Source organism: Archocentrus centrarchus, chromosome 21, assembly GCF_007364275.1.
Source record: "Archocentrus centrarchus isolate MPI-CPG fArcCen1 chromosome 21, fArcCen1, whole genome shotgun sequence".
Taxonomy (NCBI): domain Eukaryota; kingdom Metazoa; phylum Chordata; class Actinopteri; order Cichliformes; family Cichlidae; genus Archocentrus; species Archocentrus centrarchus.
The window spans coordinates 13,388,894-13,415,123 of record NC_044366.1 but is presented as its reverse complement, the minus strand read 5'-3'; the positions used below and the strand labels follow the sequence as shown (position 1 = coordinate 13,415,123).

General features: G+C 44.0%; 1 protein-coding gene across 3 annotated transcripts in view; it reads right to left on the bottom strand.

Moving 5' to 3' along the window:
- Positions 1 to 364: 364 nt before the first annotated feature.
- Positions 365 to 26,230, bottom strand: part of slc12a8 (solute carrier family 12 member 8) — a 29,189-nt gene continuing 3,323 nt past the window's right edge. For all 3 annotated transcript variants that reach the window (XM_030758537.1, XM_030758539.1, XM_030758538.1), the window contains exons 4-14: positions 20,319 to 20,510; positions 19,945 to 20,176; positions 10,433 to 10,546; positions 10,153 to 10,240; positions 9,669 to 9,756; positions 8,327 to 8,473; positions 5,308 to 5,968; positions 4,400 to 4,497; positions 4,160 to 4,277; positions 3,227 to 3,287; positions 365 to 2,989 (exon numbers count right to left, since the gene is read on the bottom strand). In XM_030758537.1, coding sequence (XP_030614397.1) covers positions 2,818 to 2,989; positions 3,227 to 3,287; positions 4,160 to 4,277; positions 4,400 to 4,497; positions 5,308 to 5,968; positions 8,327 to 8,473; positions 9,669 to 9,756; positions 10,153 to 10,240; positions 10,433 to 10,546; positions 19,945 to 20,176; positions 20,319 to 20,510 — 1,971 coding nt within the window. In that variant the 3' untranslated portion in view covers positions 365 to 2,817. The remainder of the gene's footprint in view (positions 2,990 to 3,226; positions 3,288 to 4,159; positions 4,278 to 4,399; positions 4,498 to 5,307; positions 5,969 to 8,326; positions 8,474 to 9,668; positions 9,757 to 10,152; positions 10,241 to 10,432; positions 10,547 to 19,944; positions 20,177 to 20,318; positions 20,511 to 26,230) is intronic.

Here is a 26,230-nt window from a genome sequence, read left to right as displayed (position 1 = left end):
GTGAAGTTTTAAGAGATGTTAGTAATGCACCGATTCATATCACCTTATGGTGGCCCATCATTACCTCCTGATAATAACCTGTAATCACAGTTTGATGTAGGGTTTTTAAACTAAAGCCTACAAAGTTTGTGTGAAGGAAAACGACAGTACTTAATATTATTTCATTGGTTTTTTGTTTGTTTTTTTAATTTTATTGTTTTTCATCATTCAAAGCCGTCACATGTTGGTTTCCCGGTTGGGAGAGAAGTTGAAAAGAATCTAAATGTGAAAAGTGATTAAAAAAAAAAAAAAAGTTTTTCTGTTAGTGTAATCAAGTCAAATCAAGTTAAAAATGATAAAAAAAAAAAGATAAAATCATGGGAAATCACGGGAAATTATCTCATCTGTGAAAACTAGTCCAGCTGCTGCAGGAATCCTTGTTCTTCTTGTTTACTGCTTAGTTACTCCTTTATGACTCTAAGCCACTGTCGGGCTGCAGAATGAGCTTGTATATGCACATCCACAGCCAGGCTCAATTACCAGGCAGACATTTGTGTGCTCTGAAGTTCAAAAGAACTTCTGGGGGAACTGGGGTTAACACTGTTTCAGTCAGGCGCTTGAAACAGTGGCCTCCACAGTACATTTAATTCTGACTGCTCACATTTCAAGCCATTGGGCCTTGACTGAAAGTCGCAGACCAACTTAGTCTTAGATGAGCATACCAACTCCTCCACAGCTCAGACCGGTGATAAGGAAATAAGCAATCAGCAGGTTAACAGTCTTGTGTGCCTGCTGGCAGGTTGTTACACTCAACAACAGGATAAGAGGAAGTGGTTTTCACAGCTTTGCTCAAATGCGGACTCTTGAACTTTGTAATACATGCAATTCACACTTGTAACTAAAAAAAAAATATTTAGCATGTGTTTAATTCAAACCAGATAGCATCTTCAAATATTTTTGTTTCTTCCATGACTGATGAAATGAAAAGCTGTGCTTTGTACATGTGCTGGATGTGTGTGATGACAGGCTGCTGGCAATGTTTGTTTTTTTTAAGCAGAAGAGTAAAAAAAAAAAAAGAAAAACCTCATTATCTGAAGAATTATATATTATATGAACAAAAATACTGGGCCTCACCGCTTAAGTTTTCAGTCCCATTGTATATAGAATCAAGCAATTAGCCTTTACAAACATTTGTGGGTCGTTCTAAAGAGCTCACTGAATTCAAGCATGGTAGTTCAATAGGATGAAGTAGTTTGCAAAATTTCTTCCTTCCTAGACAAAGTTTTTTCCTAGACTGCAAAGTGGAAGCATTTAGGAACCACAGCAACTCGGGCACAAAGTGGCAGACCTTGTACAGTTAGAGCAGGGTTTTTGAGTCCAAACCTCCTCTGGGTTAACATCAGCACAAAAGCCATGCACCCAGAGCTTCATGGTTCATGGTGTGTTTCCATGGCCAAGCAGCTCCTTTAAGTGCAACTTGCAGGCGGCTAAGTACTTTTGTCCAGATAGTATACATTAAACAAAGCATTAGTTTCTGATTTTGATTCTTAGGTGTCAATAGAAATGGACAAATCCCCTTTGGAGTTGCGTCAGGAAGGGTATCCACCGTAAAATGCCGCCAAATCAAAACATGCAGAGTTACCCACTGTGGAGACTGCTTGTGACAAGGAAACAGCCAAAAGTGGCTTTAGGTGTAAGAAAAGGGAAATGGAATGGCATTTATGTAACAGTTTTGTAGTTTTACTGCCCATACAGCTCTTTATTACATACATCCTTCAGTGTGTGCAGCAAAATGATAGAGATTCTCTATCAGTGTTGGTGAGTGCAGTGTACTTTACTGTGATCTGCTGGGAGAGCAGCCGCAGAGCTGGTCACACCAACAGACTGAATAAACTGTTTAGGAAGGCTGGTTCTGTGATTGGCTGTAGTGGAGAGGTGGTCATTGAACAAACTCTTATCCATCAATGGATAATCCTGACCACCCTCTGCACTGCTTACTTGACAGGCAGTGAAGCACCTTCTCTAACAGACTGACACATATAGGAACTCTTTCACATGTTATTACCCTCTGTCTGGCGGAGAATCATCTGCCAGATATTATTATCATCATTATTATAGCAAAAGTTTTTTCCCCAAGTATGGGATAAAGTATTTATCATCCGTATATTTCTACTTCACACCCATGGCTAGAGTTACCATTTAAGCTAGCGTGCATATCTTTGGACTCTGGGAGAAAGCCGGAATACCAGGAGGAAAGTCATGCCCAGGGAGAACATGCAAACCCCACAAAGACAGGCTCCAGCTGTCCACAAGCAGACCAATATTGTGAAGGAACCTTCTTTGTGCTAACTACTCGTCCTGTTAGAAGGAGCATCAGTCTATTCTTTTTTTTTTTAAATAATCAAAGCTCTGCAAGAAGGCCTTCGCCAAACTGCTATATATTTAAAGCTTTGTATCTGATATATTAATGCCACAAAACCATCACTGTAATGGTATGGCAAAAAAAAAAAGAGACAGCTGAGACTTTCAATGTTAAAGCTGAAGTTTACATTAAGAAAAAATAATAAATCTCTGCATTTGTTTGTTTGCATGACAAACTCACAAACTTTGGCCATCTCCAGTCTCTTATGTCTCTTATTCTCCTGCATAATCTTTGTGCAAAGTTTAGTTTTCCTTGGATCACCACAGGAAAATAATTTGAGCCACTGAAAGTCTTCAATAAATAGAATAAGTGAGCAGTATTCTGCCCATAGTGCAACATGAGACACAGTTTGAGGCAGAAAATGTGGTATTCAGGCTGTCAGCTGTGACATGTAACTGAAGCAATATTTAATTCAGTCAGTGAAATGGTGGTTGGACCATATCGTCGGCCCTGATGAATGAAGACTGATGATAGCGGTGACGAGAGGCAAAGTCAGCATTTTCCTCTGTCAGCTGCTTGGTTTTTAGCCCCAAAGCCCCCGACAGAGAGGGCGTCAGTACGATCTCATCCCGGGGTGAGCCTTCTCTCCTAAAAGTCAAGAATATACTCAGAAATTAATTTCAGGTGTAAATAATCAAAAACTTAAATCATTGCCATTTACAGTTTTAAACTGTAATTAATAACAAATGCACTGTTAGATTATATTTCAGCCAATGCTTTATCAAGGACAAGTAACTCTTAGCGCTATAAATGCAAATTAAACTTGCATAAAACTCAAATACAGCGTCGCTCCATTTTTTGACACCGATCACTGACTTAACATACCTGCAAATGCTACTCAGTGTTGATTTGAGCCACACGAAAAAGCTGAACTGAGCTGCAGTTCCTGCAAATAAATCAAAATAACCCATATTAGTTATATTCTTGTCCAGAAGAAACATACATTTTTCTGCTGTTATAATTCTGCACTGTACTAAAATTTCCCACTTTTTTTCTGCCATGACTGAAGTTCTAACACTGCACAGAAGGGTATCAACAGCACCGTGACACTGGCAACATCTCCATTTATGGAATGAATATCTGACACTTGACTTGATCTGACATTTGTTTGACGCTTCTGTTCAAAAAATGTTGTGAGTCAGACAGCTAAGGCACATGGTTGATGTGGTGAGTTTATTGCACAGATGCAGGGTGTCACCTCCAGCTGTTCAAGAAATCCTAAGCCGCAACAGCTGCCAGGCAAACAGGCTGCAAGTGAACTGTCCAGCCGAGTATGCTGCTGGGTCACATAATGACTGAGCACATGGCGACCAAATCTAAATGCATAAATGTGAAACTGCAGTACAGGAAAGATTTGGTCACACAAGTTGAAGCTAAATGATGGAATGATGCTTAATAAATAAATACATACATAAATATAAATAAATAAAAAAAAAATACTTTCTCAGTATATTAAATCTTTTAAGTCCATTTTTTCTTCATTTGCCTTATTGTTATCTTTTCTTCACTATTTTCTTTTTTTAAAAGAAAACTGTATATACAATGATTTAGAAAATACAATGTCTATGAAGTGATTTTTGGTAATGAATTGATTCAAAAATAAGTACTTTGATCTTCGAAGTTTCAAGATCAGATGCAAAAATTAAATAAAGCCAGAGGACCAGACTAGAATCCCAACCCAAAGGTTGGACATTAAGTAGAGAAGATTTTATCATGAATTCTTTCAGTTTTTGAAAATGTGGAAAATATGGAAATCACCTCTTGGCAGTCCAGGACTTGTTTTCCCAATGTAGCAGAAGATCAGCAAGGCAACTACTATGTTTGTTAAGGCATAAACCCACTGAATAACAAACATTATCAATATGGAGCTCAGTGCCTGAAAGACAGCAAAGGATATGTTCACATTATTTATTGAATTCAGTTTAAAAAAACAAAACAAAACAAAGAGAGACATGAGAACAAAATTAAATAATGTACAAGGAATAATATCTAATATACCCCAATGAGTGCGATCCAGTGGTTACAAAACTTTGCATAGACGGAGTTGTGCATGAGTTGGATTTCAAAGGTTTGGTGTTCTGCTTTACTGCGAGGACCTGAAAGATTTTTTTAAAAAAGGGTCAAACAGGTCAAATTAACTTCTGTTACAGTGCTTTGAAGTTTTTTTTTTGCACCCTTCCTGATTTCTTAGTTTGTTTGCACATTTGTCACACTTCCATGTTTCAGCTCATCAAACAAATTTTAATATTAATAAGATTCACATCATGCTATGAGGAAACTCAAGAACAAATGAGAAACAAAGTCACTGACATTTATCAGTCTGGAAAGGGTTACAAAGCCATTTCTAAGGCTTTGGAACTCCAGCGAACCACAGTGAGAGCCTTTATCCATAAATGGAGAAAACTTGGAGCAGTGATGAACCTTCCCAGGACTGGCCAACCAACCAAAATTACTCCAACAGCACATCAGCAACTTATCCAGGGGGTCACAAAAGAACTCAGAACAACATCTAAAGAACTGCAGGCTTCACTTGTCTCTGTTAAGGTCGGTGTTCATGATTGCAAACCAAGAAGAGTCTGGGCAAACATGGCATCATTAGGAGAGTTCCAAGATGAAAACCACTGCTGACCAAAAAGAAGAGAAAGGCTCAGTTATCAGGTTTAGCTTTTTCACACAGGACCAGGTGGGTTTGGATAGCTTTTATTTCAACTTAATAAGTGAAACTGTAATTTAAAAACAGTTTTTTGTAATTACTCAGGTTATCTTTGTCTAATATTAAAATGTGATAATCTGAAACATGTAGCTGTGACAAATATGTAAAAATAATAATAAATCAGGGGACAAATATTTTTTCACCGACACTGTACCTTGATCTATTCGAATGTTTTATAGGTAAATCTGATCACCTGCGTTGTGATTGTGAATCTCAGCAGGCAAATCCTGCTCAACGAGACAAACGTTTGTACGGCCTGTGATTTGAGGCTCCTCTCCAGCTTTGAGCTCCCCACCTCCGCACTGCCACTGTGCTTCCTCTTCTAGTGGAGCAGAACTCCTCCCCTCATCTTTCTCTTCTGATGAAACATTGCTGTTCAAGTCCAAACCAAAGCTGTCTATTAGCTTCTGCTTAGCAGAAGCCTTCCTGTTTTTGGATGTGTTGCTCAGCTCTTGCATGCAGGACATCTTCTCAGTTCCAGAGTCAACATGTGAGACAGGTGGAAATATCTGGTCCATGTCCCTAGTGAACTCCAACAGAGTGCCTTTACTCTGTGGACTCCAGCCATCACTGCCATAGTTTGGAAGACTGGCTTGAATCAGTGATGCGCTGCTGTGCCTGGTGGATCTGCGCTGGTTTCTTTTGCCCAGAATGAGGGTGTCACTCTTCTCTTTATTCTGAAGGTGGAAGGTCATGGCTACACTGAAATAGGAGTAGTCGATAAAGCTGTAAGTGAGCATGAAGTTGATGGTGACGATGGGCGCCAGTACATTAACTTGGCCGATGAAAATGAAGGCCATTGTCACCAGGCTGGTTAGGAAGATAGCCGCCACTGGAGTCTTGTTTGGGCCTTTCTGTCAGAGAGAGAGAAGGCCCAAAGGTGGTTAGTAACTCCTGCTACTATGTTCCAAATACACATAACCTATGCCTCTACAACACATTCATGGGACAAAGAAGAATGTCCCATTCTTCCTGGGATTCTGTACATTTGCCACAGCTACCCCTTTCCCAAGTAAAATGGGTGTCAGTTATGGGCAAAGGGGGAAACACCAATCCAGAGGAACAGAAACACAATGAAAATAAACAAAGTTGAATCTGAGTTAAATAAAACCTTGATGAGTGATCTTTTCCTTCTGTTTTCCATTGAGTTTTATAAAGTTCCATTTCAGTGTTAAGTTACAACTGAATGATTTCTTATTCCTGTTGTTGACAAATGCATGCTTTGGAGGTTAAAAAATTGGGTCAAATTGTGCAAACTTAAAAGAAAAAAAAAAGCCATTACACAAAATCTTCCTATGACTTCATCCAGCCTTCTTCTGGCCAATCTGACATGAGATAGCTTTGACACCCACAAGAACGCTATTCCTACTTTTAGAAAAGTACTGATGCTATTTTTCCATGAATATGCCTAAATTACATTCAATTCAATTTAACACATACAACAGACAAAGAATATGTTTGTGAGAACAACTTAAAGAGCATTCAGCATTCACAGCTAAATGAATTAAATATAGTCATTTGGACCAAACAATGCCCACCCCCAAAATAATCACATTTCTTAAAATGGAAAAATGGCTTTAACATCTGGTTTGTTAACTAGTTTGCTTTTATTTCCCAGGTCCTATCTCACTGTTTAAGGAGCACTGCTGTGTGCTGGAGGGCCTCCAGAGCATACAGCGGAGCAGGGCCCTGCCCGTCTCCCTTCCTGCGTTTGTTCTGGGGCTTTGATTTGGGCCAAGATGTCTAGAGCCTCATTCCAGACTGCTGAGAGAGGTCAGATACTGCTGCCATCCAGGGAAGTCTGAGGAAAACTGGGGTGGACGAGGTCAGGTTGTTAACGTGACTGTGTGTGCATGTGCTTTGCAGCCATGTGTCGTAACTCTTTGCTGCAATAAAGTTGGTCCACTCACTTCTGTGGAGTGCGTAGTCTATAATTAGGCAGACCTCTGACCCTGTCCTGCTGAGTCCATACACCACAGCCCCCTTTAAAACCAGACTGGGCACACTTATTAATTTACAGTGTGTATGTGTGTTACTTTGGGCAATTAGGGAAACCAATTTTGATCCCAAACTCTATATGACAAGTGTTTGATCCACTGAATAATGCAGTCAGCATGCAACTACCAAATACTACAGTCAAAATGCAATATGTTCTAGTTCAGCACAGGGGATCAAACTCACATTGACTGACAGTCTTTTGTGTCTACATGCAGAGTGAAGTTGTACAGTATGGTGAGATTATCTCATTCTAATTCAGTTTGCAGATGTGTGTTTTAACCAGCTGGCACCTAGAAATAAATCCTTTGGCTAGTTAGGCTAAATTCAAGCTACTGCTGCAATTATCCTCCTTTCCAACCTGAAAAATTTAAACACTGAAAAATGTATACATAGATCCATACATCTTCCCTTAAAAATGAGTCTTTTTGGTGATTCTTGTTTCCTTAAAAGTAAGGCAAACTGATGTTTGCCTTACTTGGTTCCAATTGTCCAGTTGTCATAACACTGCACATTATTCTGTATACAGTATATCACAAAAGTGAGTACACCCCTCACATGTCTGCATATATTTAAGTATATCTTTTCATGGGACAACACTGACAAAACGACACTTTGACACAATGAAAAGTAGTCTGTGTGCAGCTTATATAACAGTCTTCATGTAGCGCAACAATTCATCTTTTAAGATCCTCAGAGAGTTCTTTGCCATGAGGTGCCATGTTGGAACTTTCAGTGAGCAGTATGAGTGTGAGAGCTGTACTACAAAACTGAACACACCTGCTCCCTATGCACACCTGAGACCTAGTAACACTAACGAGTCACATGACATTTTGGAGGGGAAATGACAAGCAGTGCTCAATTTGGACATTTATGGGTGTAGTCTCTTAGGGGTGTACTCACTTTTGTTGTCGCTGGTTTAGACATTAATGGCTGTATATTGAGTTATTTTGAGGGAAGAATAAATTCACACTGTTAAATAAGCTGCACACAGACTACTTTTCATTGTGTCAAAGCGTCATTTTGTCAGTGTTGTCCCATGAAAAGATATACTTAAATATCTGCAGAAATGTGAGGGGTGTACTCACTTTTGTGATACACTGTATAGGTGAATTTGGTAGCGAATGAATGCACCCTCAATAATATCATTTGACATCATAGAGACTCTAATATTTTTCAGTTCACACATTCCTCTTATTAGAGCGCTATCCACCCACCCCTCTTCCCAGAAAGGCCAGACAGGGAATGACCCTCTCTTGAGCGATGCACTGAAGGATCCTGGGTGCTCCATACAGGCCGCCCATGCAGGAAGCCAGGGAGGAGATGTAGAGGCCCAGTAGAAAGAGGAAACCCACCAAGGAGACCTGGAGGAAGAAGGAAAACAAACAGAGGGTGAAAAAGGATGGGGTGGAGATGAGGGCTCACAACAGCTACACCCAATCCAGTTCCGCTGCAGCCAGCCCCTTATGAAAACAATGAGAATAACCGCTGATGGGCAAGTCAAGGACGTCTACAGCTGGTTAACGCAGCATCTAATGATAACATTTTATTAACACCTTTCACTAATGTGAGATCATTTTAGAGTGAATACAAGTTTTATTACAATGTTGCTGTAATAGTACACTGAATATGCACATATGGCAAGTGGCAAATGGTTGGTTTATCTGTTTGGAGCTGGGCACCACTTGCTGAAGTTAGGTTAATAATTCATTACTGATTCCAACACAGGTCTACAGTTATACAGGAATATAAACTTAGCACAAAAACTTGTGTTTGGCCATTTATTTATTTGTTGTAACAATGCTTCTTGGAAATAAATCATATAATGCTGGAAAGCAGGCTTAGGCTTCACACCTATGGACAATTCTTCATACTTCAGTCATCCAATCCAATGTATGTAAAACTGTTGGACACTTAGCCTCAGGTTACTGGGGCTCTGGGACTTTCATAGCATACAAAATTCCATAGATGGGGAAGGCAAAGAAAGGCTTTGCTTATTCCAGTTAGACAATGCCAAACCACACTCTGCATGTATGGCAGCAGTATGACTCTGCAGAAAAAGAGGAGCTAACCTGCAGGGGCCTGCATATTCCCAACCTGTTACTTCACTGTAAACATTTGGTACATGAAGAAAAAAAAAACTGAACTGTTAAGCTGCACAAATCTTACATCAACCAAGAATAAGAAAAAAAAAAAAAACTTTCTATAGCAAATCATCCTCTCAGTTCTGAATCACTTGAATCACTGAGTGCTGGTAAAAGTAGAGGTGAGGCAACACAATGGTATTTTCTTGGTAGTATCAAAGTCAAAATAAACCTTTTTTTTTCTTTTCAGAACACAAACAAAACCCCCAAAACAATAACGCTTTTAAGTCTAAATTATTTCCACAGATGAAAATAATGCTCAGCCAAATCTCAAGCATTTTCAGAGTATATAGTCAGAACCCAAACTCACCACACCACTAACAAAGTGAGCCACCGTGGGAAGTCCCCTTACCTCGCCCCTTCTGTTGGAAGGCCCCTCTCACAAAGCAGAGTGGAAACACAGAGAGGAGTTTACCTTTTCAGCTATCAAGAAGTCATAGCGTAGAGCTTCTCTGGTGCAGATGGCCCCCAGGAGAAAGACAAAGACCAGATACAGGAACCACCTGTGGGTCACCAAAAGTACAGCACAGAATTACTCACAACTGTTTCTTCTGCCTGTTAATGGGAAAAGTGAGTCTTGACAACTTTAGAAATGAATGTCTGATAGCAATGTGCTGGTAAGGTGAGCTTCTTTTTTTCTTTCCAGTGAAAGAAAAACAAAAACCCACTCAGTGCACTGAGACCACCACAGAAGTCATATCTGAACAAACAGAAACAAATCTTCATAAATCACTCCACCAGGAAAGATGTTTCCTGTACTCTATTTTTTTTTTACTGTACAACCACTGTAGTAACTGTTACTATAGTTGAAGTCTTGCAAACCTTGTGTAGAATCTTACTGTTGTGTTTTTGTTTTTAATTATGTGTGTGTATGTTTTAGTGAATTTGGGGTGTCGTACGAGGTGAAGACTGCAGCCAGTGTTCCAACAGGGATGTTTTGCTCAGGCCGCTGAAGGTCTGAGCTCATGTTGAAGCCTGCCATAACCCCTGCAACACACATGCAGACATGCAAACCACCAAAATGTACACAAAGTATTTGACAATGAAAACTGTGTTTTTACATTGCATTAGCAGCAAAGAATGTAAAGCAAGGCTTGAATGTTTGTATACTTTACTATTCTGGGATTTTTTTAATTCAGGAATGATGGAATCTAAAGAAGATGGTGAGGATCTACTTACCTGTAGCAGCAGGGAAGAAGACCCCAAATACTGTAAAGAAGGTTTCTCCTGTGCTATAATCTGGCAGAGTGTTGCTACTGAGCAGCCCGGGTGAATAACCGATGAAACCATGATCTGAAAGTGGAAACAAACCAATGTAGAGCACATCAATTAAAAACACTCATGCACACAACTGAGGATTTCTTCACTGAGTAAACAGTCAAGAACAGTAAACAATGAAGAAGCCACAGAAAGAAACTACACAAACTCCATCTGTTAAAGGTATGAAAATTAATTTGAAGTCTTCCTTTAGACATTAAAATTCAACTCACTGTTAGATTTGTATTAATGTATCAAGATTTTAGGCAACAAACACACAATCCCAGACTGTAAATGACTCATAACATGAACATTTTCCTTCATATATTCTGCAATATTCATAAAAGAAAGCAGAAGGAAAAACATTTGCTCCTTCGACACAGGCTTATTAACAAATTTTGTGTTTGAGGAATAATAATAAAAAGTTTCTATTTTTCACTTTTTAAAAAAAAAAAATACACCAAATGTTCAAGAGTAGTCCACTCTTATTCACACTGATGCCCATGTAAGATTAAACTTTCTAAAAAAATTTATAATTTAAAAAAGTGAAAGTGCTGAACTACAACCTGGTTGCTGCACCAGTGCCTGCAGCCACACTATGATTTAAGCGCAGCGGTTCCAAGGCTCACCTGTGGCTGATCTGACACACCTGCTCTTCATGTCACTAATGGAGTAGAGTTATAAACCGGTGGAAAAAATCTCAGTCAACACCAGGTCATTTCCTTAGCAAGGTACATAGAGTGACTCATGTTGGAACATTTTTCTAAAATACTCGGATTAGCTCTTTTTCTTCTGCACAGACTTTGCCATTGAGAAACTTCCATAGGAATCACTGGATAAATGCGAGTGTGAGGCGCCACAGGAACCTTGAAGCATAAAGCGGCCACAGACTCCCTGCAGTTCATTGTGTTTTTTGTGCACATCTTGGAATAAACTTTGTTTTGTTGGATTTTTGTGTCCTGCACCTGAGTCCTACCCGTGAGACATGACAGACACACCGTGGAAGAGAGCCAGAGATGAAAAAGAACTAATGATTAAATGTGAAGCAGTGTATAAACACGCCCAGTATTCATGGGATTATTAAAGGAAAAACATACAATGCCATATAGCAGGTGTTTGAAAAAGTATAGCATTACATCTGCACAATCAGTACAGCCTTTCACAACTCAAACAATATTTGCATCTTGCTCAGCAACATAACACCAAATAACTAAATGCTGCAAAATCTATTTCAGTCAAAAATAAAGGGCAACAATGCCCAGTGACACCTTTTAAATTTACACAGTCTAAAGACATGACAGGGTATCTCGGTCTAGGTCAGTTTGTCGAATGTGTGAAGTGGAGATTGTTCTGCATTGGTGGGGGCCATTTAAACTACACGGTCTGAAGGACCCGCCTATGTTACAAAACCGGACATTTCCCCCTTGGTTATCTTGTGATGGGAAAGAATGTGTTCTCTCAGATTAATGACATGTTTATCCAAAAGGAAGTTACCACCCTTTTCAGAAGCTCAGCAGCTTCCAAGTTTGGGAGAAAGAATGAAAGTAAGCAAGAGAGGGAGACAGAGAGCGGGAGGAAAGAGCAACAGAGAGAGATAGAGAGAGAGAGAATGCTCTCGTTTTTTTTCTTTATACAATAGGCCAAAAGAAAAGGCCTGGATACATGCTCTGTTCCAGCTTTGTAGGAGCTCTAGCATATGCATCTAAAGAGCATCAAAAAGCTCAAACTCCTGCTCACTTTGTGACCTAGTAGGATCACCCTCTGTCCAAACAATTGATATCTAACAAATCCAGAGCAGCCAGTGTCAGAGTCTGCATCATGAGCACCCCACCCATATTACAACATCATACTCCAACATCCAAGTAGGCCGAACTCTGCCAGCTCGCACAGTTAAGCTCTCGGAGTACTTATTTTGAGGCATTCACATACTCATTACCAGAGGTGGGAAGTAACGAAGTACAAATACTTCGTTACTGTACTTAAGTAGATTTTTAAGGTATCTGTACTTTACTTGAGTATTTATTTTTCTGAGTACTTTTTACTTTTACTCCCTACATTTTTACACAAGTAGCGGTACTTTCTACTTCTTACATTTTCAAAACAGACTCGTTACTTTTTAACACGTCAGGGAGAAGTTTGCGTTTCCGGTCAGTGCGCCGTCAGTCATCAAGCGATCTGAGCCTAAACGGAGGAATATTAACATATAAGAGACAATCGTACTGCGTATCCTCCATCATCGGGGCTTATCTCGTACAAAGGGATTAAATACACAAACCCATGTAATTAATGTCTCATTTATAGCGCTATAATCAGGGGTCACAGCGGGCCGGACCGAATCCGTAAGTTATGCTCGCAGGACATAAACAGCTTAGCTAGCGCTACTGAAGAGGAGCGAGCATGAAGGGAGTAACGTGTGGCAGGTAAATGCAACGTTTCTAAATGCTCAAAAAATATCAGCAAACACACAGTGTGTCTGCTAGCTAAAAGAAGAGCTGCTGTATTTCAGGGAGAGCAAAGAGAGAGAAGTTCACTCAGAGATGGAGAAAGAGGACAGGAGAGGAAGAAGAGGTTAGAATTAAAGGTAAGGACTGGAAAATAAACTGAAGTATGCTGACTTTGTGTAATTCAAAGATTGGATGAAAATACTGCAGTTTAGTACGTAATAAACAGGTTATCTAGTTGTACTGTATTTACAGTAAAGCTCTGTGTTGGTGCACTTTGTGTTCATTATCAGAGTTACAGGTTACATCAGTGCAGCAGAGATGAGTTTGAATCAAAGCTGCTGATGCTGAGATTCATTTACTGAATCCAACATTTCTACAGCCTGTATGCTGTCAGTGTAGGGGATGGAGATCAGCTCAGAGAGCTGTGAAATACTGGGTTACATCTTTGTGAGTTCACTTCATCCACACAGAGCAGTAAACCTCAGAGCAGCAGCAGCAGGTCAGCTGATCACAGCCTGCACACCAACATCATTTACTGGAGCTCACAATAGAAAGTTGTGATTCTTCTCCCCATGCAGAGCCACTACAGCTGATCTTAGGGTTCCTCCACCTTCTGAATCCCACTGTAACCCCTGAGTATCCTCATGTTGGTGTTTAGGTGGAGGCACAGTCACCCTCTGCTATGGAGGACACAGAGAACAGAGCTGTGTTTAAATTCCCTTTCACAGTTTGTGATTCAAGCTGAGTGCATTCATTAGAATTAAAATTTAGATTGGAATAACGTTTGTGTTCTCATGCATTATTTTATATTATTACAATAATATATAATAAGGTTCAGTTAGCTTTACACAAAAATAGCAGGTAGAAACGTCCTCCAAAGAGCTACTTTTACTTTCTTACTTTGAGTAAATTTCAGAACCTGTACTTTTTTACTTTTACTTAAGTAAAGAAGTTGAACCAGTACTTCGACTTTTACCAAAGTATTTTTTAACCCAAGTACTTGTACTTCTACTTAAGTACAGAATGTTAGTACTTTTGCCACCTCTGCTCATTACACTTTAAGATAAAATCCTTACATATACTATGTTTCACTGCAAAAAGTTCCCCAATTTTCTGTGGGAACAACATATCAATAATGACCAGATGGGCTGGCAAAGATTTGCTGTTGGGGCCCTGTTGCCTATAGTGCAGACCATTTTATAAATTATAGCATCATAATATTTCACACGAGATCCAGAAACAATGTTTAAGACAGTCTATACTACTTTACTAAAAAAACAAGATAATTTATTTATATATTTTTTTAACATCAGTGGTGTTAAGATAGAGTCGGCGAAGAGGTTTTAGAGCAATAAAAAGCACTTGAATGGAACAGAATAATAGAAACCAGTATTGAATGTGCACTACCTGAGACCAGAAGACTCTGCAGCACATGACTAAAATTGCGCAGAACATCAAAGTCAGGTACCATCAGTAATCAGTAAACTGTTAAGCACCTAAAAGATATTAGAAATACTGCCTGCAGTACCACAGGACTTCAGAGCAATTTCTTTCCACATTTATATGAAAAAAGCTTGATGTTTATGACTTTTTCTTAATAATTTTGTTTACACTTATTTTTGTGTGTGTGTGTAAGTAGCATAACAGGACTACATCTCAGTCCTTATTTATTTTTGTGACGCGTGTTCTATAATGATTGTTAAAGATACAGCACTGTGCTGTCTGGATTGTTTCCTAATTTCTTTATATTTTGCAAGGAAAATGGCAAATAGCTGCAACAATTTATGGAAACATGTAAACATATATGGAAATACAGTATATAAGGCAGAAACACAGTTTGTACAATTCTAACAAGCTTGAAAGTCTATATTTGGAACGACCAACTTTATTCTTCAGCACAGCCTGAACTCTCTGCCTTTTGTTACCTTCTCTGTAAAGATGATCAGACACTGTTTTATCAATGTTGAGGTCCGGGCTCTGGGGAGGCCAATCCATGACTCGTAGTCATGGATTGTTCCACTGTGAGGTTTTCTATTCATGTATGCTTTTATTACACTGGCAGTGTGTTTTGGATCATTGTGATGCTGAAAAACGAAGCTGATGCCAATCAAATACTTTCCATTAACCACCAAATACCTGTTTCCCTTTCTTAAGAATGGATTCTTGACAGCCATTTATTAAGACCATATCTGGTCCATCTGGAGAGCCAGATGCATCTCTCAATTCATGTGTCAGGTCTTCGCTGTATTTTTTTCCCTATTTCTTACGGACATTACTTTCAGATGCTGTTCGTCTGCTGTAGGCCTGCAACTTCTTCTTCTGTCTTCTCCTTGTCCAGTTTCCTAATTTTCTTTAAGGACAACTTCATAACACACTGAGATATACCAAGTTATCGCTTTGGGAATCGCCTTGTTGGTGCAAAAATTCTACTTTATGCCTATCAAACTAAAGAAATGGGAACAAATATGTGTTTTTATAACATGCTTCTAGTAACAAAGTGCCTAAATATACAATTTAAAAGTGGTTCTTTTCTAGGTTTTCTGTTATGTGTAGACACAACACTGGTTGATCCCTTGAGTTAAATGCCTTTTTATGCTTGAATGGTTCATAGTTCAGTGTTAACTGGTTCAACAAACAGAAAAATATCCTCTGAAAATGGGCACATACAAGGACTGGACTAAAAATGAGTGAAAAAGCACAACAACAACAAAAAAACTTTGAGAGAGCTCCAGAAAGTCTGGATAACTATTACTCAATACCACTTTAAAAATTACAAGACAGTCTGGCTCCTTTGAAGCAAAACATAAAGAAAGGTGAGCCAAGACTTTTGCACAGTACCATGAAACTAATAAAGGGTGCATGAAGCAAATTTTGGCCATACATATCCACAGTGATGCACAAACCAGTTAATACTGTACCTTAGTGCATTCCCAGTTCCCAAACAATTAAGAAAGTAATCAAATTATAATAATTAGCCAACATTAAACTGGAAGTCTTGGGACACTTGGACAATTGCTTGTGTTGTGCGGGGCCTGCTTTGTGAAGTTTGCAATATACAAGCAGCAACAGTTGTCACCTCAAATATTTACTTATTAAAGAAATATATTTGTGAATCCAACCTAAGAACTTCCTATGTAATACTGAATAAGAAAATAATTCCCAGTAACTTAGCTGATGAGCCTTTATCTTTTCCTTACACAGCTAGAAGACTAACACACTTGTAGTGACACATCTTCAATTGGATGGGCTGCCATTCGGTTTTGTATAGATGTCCATTGCGTACTGAGGATGAATCTTAATGACCTTTCTTTATAAGCCTGCTTACCATGTTTTTAGCTTGAGCTATGGTAAGAATGTCTTTATTCTTGTGTCCTGATTCTTGGATGAGCAAATTTACAGGCAAAGTGGGGCTCCATTCTGAGCTCGGCATTCCTCTGAATGTGTAGTCGAATTACATGACCATCTGAGGCCTCTCCCTCAGTCTGACTGACCTCTTATGCTCCCACACTAACTTACATAAACTGCTGCGCATGGTGCATAGGCCAGGCTGTGATTTTATAGAGGTGGAGCAGGTCCCGCTGGGATAATTGAGAACTATATGTTATAGTTAGGATCACAGGGAGAGATGATGTGGCGGTCTCTGGAGTAGCAGCAGGCTTCAGATCTCAGTTCCGGACGTCTCTCTTTGTCATTTTCCAAAAATGTGGGTGAGTCTGGTTAACACCCAAAACCCCAGACCCAAGGAGCACATTATGGCTTCCTTTTCTGTGGGGCATAAACTTAAACTGCAGGGACAGGGTGAGGCGTGTCAGTGTAATTCAACAATGTACCACAAGCAGAAGAGTTTGTGGTTACACTGTTTGGTTGCAAAGACAATACATGGGTAGTATTACTGTCAAAATAATTCACTCTGCTTACAGACCATCTTGCATGGTTCAATTATGCAACAATTTAATTTAATTTTAACTCCAGCTGCTATGATTCTGCAAGAAGGACTTGCCCCAATCCACTTAACACATCTTAGTGACTAGGAAAGCCAGGTTAGTATGTAAGAGTTCATATACATACTAATAAAAAAAACCTTCCAAATTCATCTTCATAATATTGCTGCGGCACCCTCACACAGCCACTGTTTTTAATCAACAGCAATACACAGGGCGGTCTCGAAAGCAGGCTTAGTAAATTAAATAGGTGAAAGCCACTGTTACATAACTCAAACGACTAACATGGGACAGTCAAAGCCAACACCCAATCGCTGTGATTTTTGTTGCTGGGGATACAAGTTACTGAAACATTACAGAGGCAAAATCTAATCATTAAAACCAACTAAGATCATGAGTGAACTGTAAACTGAGTCAGTGTTGTATTAAAATGGCAATTTCTGCCAAGCATATTGACAATCCAGTCTATAGAAAATGAAGTTTTGATGGAGTATGTGGTTAACCAGACATGCCTAAGTCATGATAGTGATACACAATGGTGTGTGAAAAAGCTTGGGACATGTTATCAAACTATGACCGCATGGTTTTGGCGGTGACTCCTTTTCCTCCAGGATGTGCCTCAGTGTTCAGTGAGTTCATGCTAACCTGCTGGCCCTCTGCCAACCATTAGGTCACCAAAACACACACACACACACAGCAGCAGCACTTAATTGGAAAAATCTGGAGTGGCCATTATGGCTGGCTCTACAGATCTTAAGGGCTGAAAACTGGTCTCTACCAACTGCGCTTTAAAGGAGACTGGGAGTTGGGAGGTGCGGAGCAGTGCATATAGGAAGGCAGTCTGGTTTCAATTTTACCTGAAGTAGTCAAGCTAAATCCTGCAAAAACTAACCGTTGCCTAGCATTGGACAGGTAAGGTCATTTCTTTGTAGTTTCGAGAAAGCAAATGTTTCATATTGTTCTCCTGCCACTGAGAGTACACCTTGGATAGTTCAGTGGGGAACATCTGGTTTATTCTTCTGGATTCTGTGTCTCTGGAATATGTCTTCAAAGGGTTAGCCAAGGCTGTGAGACTTTGCTTGGCAGGTTTCTAAGGCCTCAGGTTTGGACAGTTTGTTGTACTTCTCAGACACCCTTTCTTTATCACACCCTTCTGTAGCTCTGATAGCTGGCTAATTTCCCTTTGTGCTGCCCTGATCTTAGCCTCTAGTCTTCTTTTCCATGGAGGGTACTGCTCCTTGTGTTTGTCATCTTATGGCCAACTTAAGGATCACTGTTGGTGTGCTATAGATCAGCTGGTTGGTTTTAGTGATGGTGGCAGTAGGGATTGTCTGTAGATATCCAGCTGCTATATGTATGAATGTCTTATTGTGTGTGCTTGCTTTTGTGTTACATGCAGTGAGTATTCCTGTGTCTGAAGTGTGTTATTCACGGACTGATTTGACTCTTGGAACCCTTTTCTCTTCCTACTGGACAGGAAGTTGATAATCAGTGAGAACAGGAAATGTGGGGAAGGACTTCCTGAAGGTCAACAAAAGAATACTCCCCACCCCCAGCCAAAAAAGCACTCACAACAAATAAAATAAATGAAAAAAAAAATCTCAATAAACAAAACACCAATCTCAAACTTAAAATCCTAAAATATAACAGCAGGAAAATAGTACTTTACAAGAACTCAAGAGTGAAAGAAATTTCAAACAGGTTAATAGGCAGACAAGTCTCAGTAGAATTCTGAGTAAAATAACTGATACTACAGCTACACCTACTGGCTGAAACAGGTCACAACAGGTCACAATTCACATTCCCACACTTTTTCCATCATGCAGCCCAGTTGGAAGCAGGAAAAAATTCACATCCTAATCCTTCCTATATAAAGGCAACACATTTATTTGTGGTTTATTGGTTAGTTAAAAAAAAAAATCATTAATTCATTTAATAGTGAATTAGCTTCACGTACAAATGCATGTACAAATGATAACTCCCCAACACGTGGGATTTGGTCACACCTGACTGATTCTTGTGAGAAGTCTTATGTCTTAACACAGTTTTGGGGGAGAAGTCACAATGTCTTTATTCAATTAATCCCAAATGATCACACCCAACCCTATAAAAAGCCACCACAGGTTTGGAGAAAATGGCATTTGTAAGAATGCCACGACTGGGGCAACTTGACCGGGATTGTGCCATTGGAATGCTGGAGGCAGGTGGACCAAAAAACAAGTTGCCAGAGCAATGAGCCCTGATCTCAACACCAAAGAAAACCTGTGGAGGCGTTTGAGTGACAGAGTGCGACAGCTTAATCTTCCCACGCAGACTCAGCAGCAACTCCAGGCAGCACTGAGTAAAGAGTGGAATGCCATCCCACAGGATGACATCCGGAGGCTGTGCCTGTCCATGAGGAGGCAAATTACTGCCATAATCAATGCAAATTGGGGACACACTAATTACTGATTGTGTCTTTTTTGTTGTTGCTTACATTTCTTGGTATTTTTTGGTCCCTTTTTTGTTTGTTTTGCCACTGAATGTTAGAATATTCATTAAAAGATAATGAGAAGCAATTTATGATGGGTTATTTGCACACAGCACAAACGACACCAGTGAATTTACAAATAAATGTAGTGGTGCGTTATTAAATCCCTTGAGTGTAAATAACTAGCGATCTGATGCTCATATTCTCAAAGACAGCTTCAGCTGTTCACATGTTGGGCACTAATGCTTTTTAATAACATGCAATACTTAAAAGTCATGTTGCATTCTCACAGAAATTAAGAGGCTACATAAAGACTCTTGATCTAAGAATCCAATCCTTCCCTCTGCACAATACAGTCATGGCTAAAAGCTTGGACAATGGCACAAATTTTGTGTTTCATATACTTTGCCAATCAGTTATTATTTTTACTACTGCATCTTCCTATGATTTAGTGAAGCACAAACTTTTGGTCATGACTATAGAACACCCCCCACCCCTGAAAACAAATCAGCTGAGAGGATTTCACCATTTCCACAGTCCATCTGATCTTTTTATCTGTGTCTCTGTCCCCAGCCTTACCTGGGTCAAGGTGTGCGAATGTGCCAATGACAAAGTCCAGTGTAGAGACAGCCAGCACAGCCAGGAGGAGCAGCTGAAGTCTGACAATCCACTTGACACCAGCCAGGTTGATTCCAAGCAGGGCTAGCAGCACCGCTGCTGACATGCAGCGTACCGCCCACTGACTCTGCAGACCCAGTAGCTCCGCCACCGACTCAGAGAACCCTGTGATGTACATGGCCCCAGCAACGCACTGCAGAGTGTTAGGCAGCATAAATAGGGAAGGTGAAAAATTCAGTTTGTGCATTTTATGATTCTTTTGGGGGGGGGGGGGGGGGGGGGATACTCCAATCAAAACATTCTAGCGGCCTTCAAATTAAAAATCTGTTACTCACCTGTCCAAACACATAAAGGAGGCCAACGGTGCCCCCGACCCTGCCCCCCAGGATGGTGGAGATCATGGAGTAGATTCCTCCGCTTCCTACGCCACAGTGTTCAGACACGCCGATTCCTGACATAACGGTCACTAAAGCAACTATCACAACCAGGGAGACGAGGAACATCCCAAGCAGCACTCCTGTGTTCCCCTGGAAAATATTAGGAAAGACTGACTGACTCATCACTGCACATACTATACTATACACTGGATATATTTGGTCAATATACCACCTGTACTGTAAATGACGTCCTCTTCTCTTCGATACTTTGTATTCAGATCATTTAAACAATCCTGTCTTCACTTTTTTCTCCATTTCTTGACATTATTTTTTTTCTCTTTACAATTTTCTGTCTAATAAAAAAAACTGCAGATGCTGTACAGGTGTGGTAGACCACACCTGTACACCACTTTTTTTATTAGAATCAGGACCATCGGTACACTGACCCCCCCCCAGAAATTTCTGATAAGATGGATCTCCCTGTGGAAGAGAAACCCTGTTTTCCACACGGCAAACTATATTTTAGCTGTCAGGCTATGCCCAAAGGGATGTAGCAATTACAATCATTGGGTTTCTTTGTAGCTGTGCCCTGGGATGACACATGGCCATTACAGTGTTCTGTATCAACTGTCATGATGACACATGCTTAGCTATCAGTACAGCTAAAAATAATGCTAATTTAAAAAAAAACAAAGAAAGCGATGAACTGAAAAAGAAACCCCCCCCCATGCTATTACCAAACATTACGCTAAGCCGCTATAAAATATAAAAATGAAAAATATACATGAGATATAATGATTTCTTTTTCACCCTTTGGTCCACTCCTACAGTGCTGTGAAAAAGTATTTGCTCCCTTCCGGATTTCTTAATTTTTGCATATTTGTTACATTCACATGTTTCAGATCATGAAACACAGTTAATTCATTATTTAACAAAAAGGTTAATCACTTTTCCACACAGAACGAGGTGTCATGGCCGGGGAGGAAACGGACGAGGAAGGACTCACATGAAGGACTCCAGAAGCAAACATAACTAAAAAGGGGATTTATTTCAACGGGGAAACACAAATACAAAAACCTTGGAAGGGAGTCACAGGGAGACGAAGGGCAGGCACAGGGAACACAGGAACATGCGGGCACAAAACATCAACGACGCGACAGAGAACAAATGAAAACTGAGGGCTTAAATACACAATGGGTAATCAGGGCAAGAGGAAACAGCAGGGAACAACAGGTGAGGCAAATGAAACTAATTACACAGGGGAAGCAAAGCTAAACACAAAGCACAAGGAAATCACATTGGCAAAATAAAACAGGAAGTGATGAACCAAGGAACACGCAGACAAGTCACAACACTGGGAACATGACAAACATACAGGGAGGACAAACTCAGGAAATAAATTAACACAAAACGCTGGGCCAACGGCCCAGGACATGACAGTACCCCCCCCTCAAAGGCCGGCTCCCGACGGCCAAAACCAGAAACAAAACCAGACAAGGGCGGGAGGCGGGGGACCAGGAGGGAGGGCCCGAAACAAAAACAAAGACAGGGAGCAAAACAGAAATCACAGGGCGTGAACAAAACAAATCAAACCCGGACAGGAAGAAAACAAAAACACAGGACCAGAACAAAAGGCGACGGCACAAGGCCGGAGACAGTCCAACAGGGGGCATCAAAATGAGGCAGAGCAGAGGCAACACAGTCCAAACAAGAACAAAACACGGGGACGAGAAGCAAAAAAAAAAACAACCGGATGAAACAAAAAGCGACGGCACAAGGCCGGAGAGCTCCAATGTCCAAAACAGGGGGCCGAAACAAGGAACAGTCCAGGAGCTATGACAAAACAAAAAACAGCAGGGGAAAAAACAGTCCACAGTTCAGGGGAGTCAGTGGGAAATCCAAAAACAAAAAACACACAGTTCAGGAGGCCGCAGAGGCCAAGGGGCCACAAAGCAAAATCCCAACGAGGGAGGCCGACCGCGCTCCCAGCGGCGGCGGCGACGAGGACGAGAAGGAATCACTGGAGGCCGACCGCGCTCCCAGCGGCGGCGGCGACGAGGACGAGAAGGAATCACTGGAGGCCGCCCGCGCTCCCAGCGGCGGCGGCGACGAGGACGAGAAGGAATCACTGGAGGCCGACCGCGCTCCCAGCGGCGGCGGCGACGAGGACGAGAAGGAATCACTGGAGGCCGACCGCGCTCCCAGCGGCGGCGGCGACGAGGACGAGAAGGAATCACTGGAGGCCGACCGCGCTCCCAGCGGCGGCGACGAGGAGGAGTCACTGGAGGCCGACCGCGCTCCCAGCGGCGGCGACGACGAGGAGGAGTCACTGGAGGCCGACCGCGCTCCCAGCGGCGGCGGCGACGACGAGGAGGAGTCACTGGAGGCCGACCGCGCTCCCAGCGGCGGCGGCGACGACGAGGAGGAGTCACTGGAGGCCGACCGCGCTCCCAGCGGCGGCGGCGACGGGGAGCAGGCACCGGAGGCTGACTGTGCTTCCAGCGGCGGCGGCGGAGACGAGGAGAAGACACTGGAGGCCGACCGCGCGGCATGCGGCGGCGACGAGGAGGGGTCACTGGAGGCCGACCGCGCTCCCAGTGGCGGCGGCGACGAGGAGGGGTCACTGGAGGCCGACCGCGCTCCCAGCGGCGGCGGCGACGAGGAGGGGTCACTGGAGGCCGACCGCGGGGCATGCGGCGGCGGCGACGGGGAGCAGACACTGTAGGCCGACCGCGGGGCATGCGGCGGCGGAGAAGGGCGACCCCGGGCTCTGGTGGGGAACCCTCGGGTGACGTGGAGCGCTCGGACTGAGCGGAGACCCCCATCGGCTCGGACTGAGCGGGACCCTCGTGCGCGGAGCGCTCGGACTGAGCGGGACCCTCTGGCGCGGAGCGCTCGGACTGAGCGGAGACCCCCATCGGCTCGGACTGAGCGGGACCCTCTGGCGCGGAGCGCTCGGACTGAGCGGGACCCCCTGGCTCGGACTGAGCGGAGACCCCCATCGGCTCGGACTGAGCGGGACCCTCTGGCGCGGAGCGCTCGGACTGAGCGGGACCCCCTGGCTCGGACTGAGCGGAGACCCCCATCGGCTCGGACTGAGCTGAGCCCATGGGCTGAACGGGGCCTACATAGTGAGGCACCGGATGCGTAGGCTGGGACCGCGGAACAGGGCACACTGCTGCTTTATTGAGCAGCAGGGGCTGCTCGGGGAATAGCCGAGGTGCAGGGGACTGCGTGGAAGCAGGCCGGGAGACGACTGGCTGCGTGGAAGCAGACCGGGAGACGACTGGCTGCGTGGAAGCAGGCCGGGAGACGACTGGCTGCGTGGAAGCAGGCCGGGAGACGACTGGCTGCGTGGAAGCAGGCCGGGAGACGACTGGCTGCGTGGAAGCAGGCCGGGAGACGACTGGCTGCGTGGAAGCAGGCCGGGAGACGACTGGCTGCGTGGAAGCAGGCCGGGAGACGACTGGCTGCGTGGAAGCAGGCCGGGAGACGACTGGCTGCGTGGAAGCAGGCCGGGAGACGACTGGCTGCGTGGAAGCAGGCCGGGAGACGACTGGCTGCGTGGAAGCAGGCCGGGAGACGACTGGCTGCGTGGAAGCAGGCCGCGAGCTAGGGAGATCTGGCTGCGTGGAAACAGGCCGCGAGCTAGGGAGCTCTGGCTGCGTGGAAACAGACCGCGAGCTAGGGAGATCTGGCTGCGTGGAAACAGACCGCGAGCTAGGGAGATCTGGCTGCGTGGAAACAGACCGCGAGCTAGGGAGATCTGGCTGCGTGGAAACAGACCGCGAGCTAGGGAGATCTGGCTGCGTGGAAACAGACCGCGAGCTAGGGAGATCTGGCTGCGTGGAAACAGACCGCGAGCTAGGGAGATCTGGCTGCGTGGAAACAGACCGCGAGCTAGGGAGATCTGGCTGCGTGGCAGCAGACCGAGAGCTAGGGAGTTCTGGCTGCGTGGAAGCAGACCGAGAGCTAGGGAGATCTGGCTGCGTGGAAGCAGACCGAGAGCTAGGGAGATCTGGCTGCGTGGAAACAGACCGAGAGCTAGGGAGATCTGGCTGCGTGGAAACAGACCGAGAGCTAGGGAGATCTGGCTGCGTGGAAACAGACCGAGAGCTAGGGAGATCTGGCTGCGTGGAAACAGACCGAGAGCTAGGGAGATCTGGCTGCGTGGAAACAGACCGAGAGCTAGGGAGATCTGGCTGCGTGGAAACAGACCGAGAGCTAGCTGACACTGGGGCCTGAGAGGGAGCTGACACTACTGGAGCTACAGAAGGAGCAGGAGCTGAGGGAACTGGGACCAAAACCGAAGGAACTAAGACAGGGGCTGAGGGAACTGACTGAGAGGGCACTGAAACAGCTGACACTGGGGACCGAGGAAGAGTTACTGGAGCTGACTGAAGGCGAGGGAGAGCGACTGGAGCTAGAGCTGACTGAGACCCTGCTGCTGCAGCTAACACAGAAAACCGATGCGAAGGCTTGGACCTGGCTGCCCCCACCCGCGGAACAGGTGCGAGTGCCGAGGTCAGCCCGTCCGTGGCTGCCCCCACCCGCGGAACAGGTGCGAGTGCCGAGGTCAGCCCGTCCGTGGCCGCCCCCACCCGCGGAACAGGTGCGAGTGCCGAGGTCAGCCCGGCCGTGGCCGCCCCCACCCGCGGAACAGGTGCGAGTGCCGAGGTCAGCCCGTCCGTGGCCGCCCCCACCCGCGGAACAGGTGCGAGTGCCGAGGTCAGCCCGTCCGTGGCCGCCCCCACCCGCGGAACAGGTGCGAGTGCCGAGGTCAGCCCGTCCGTGGCTGCCCCCTCCCGCCGAACAGGTACAGGTGCAGGGGAAGCTGGAGCTAAGGGAGCTGGAGCAGGGTGAACAGAGGGAGCTGGAGCTAACTGAGGGGTCTGGGACTGCGACTGAGGAGGAGCTGGAGCTACAGCTGACATGGAACACTGCGACTGAGGGGGAGCTGGAGCTACAGCTGACTTGGAACACTGCGACTGAGGGGAAGCTGGAGCTACAGCTGACTTGGAACACTGCGACTGAGGGGGAGCTGGAGCTACAGCTGACTTGGAACACTGCGACTGAGGGGGAGCTGGAGCTACAGCTGACTTGGAACACTGCGACTGAGGGGGAGCTGGAGCTACAGCTGACTGGGAAGACTGCGACTGAGCAGGCGCTACAGCTGACTGAGGCGAGAGTGGCTGGGGAGGAGCACGGCGACGCCGGGAGCGCTGCTTCCTTCGCGTTCTGTTGGAGGGGGAAGCACGATTCTCAGCATCCAGGATGTCCACCAGCAGAGGTGAATCAATAATCTCCACATCATCTGGCAGCCAAGAGAGGTCTGGGGAGGCGGTGGGCTGTGGGTGAAAGGATGAAAATGACGAGGTGGGAGAGGTGAGTTGAAGGGATGACGGCGGATCCGGAAAGCGAGGCAGCGCCTGTGGTGCTGAGCTGCAGTGGTGCGGAGGAGACGACGGAGGTGAGATGACCGGCTGCAGGAGAGGTGAATTAGTGATGGCTTGGAGGAAAAAGGTTGTGTCTTTGCCCTGGACAGGGCGACCAATATTATACAGTTTAGCTTGTAAGTTTTTCCGGAGCATGATTATGGAATGGGCAAGGGAGGCAGTGTCAGGATGGGTGAGGAGCCAAGTGGAGGAAGAAAAAAGTCTGCAGCAGAAAATTGCCTGAATAATCTGACGGGGTTCATCAGTGGCATGAATGATGTTCCTGGAGAGATCTATGAGCTCCAAAATCACTTCCTCTTGCTCGGAGGGGCTCCTGGTATCCGCGGGGTCCATAGTCTGGTCGCGTCGTTCTGTCATGGCTGGGGAGGAAACGGACGAGGAAGGACAAACATGCAGGACTCCAGAAGCAAACAT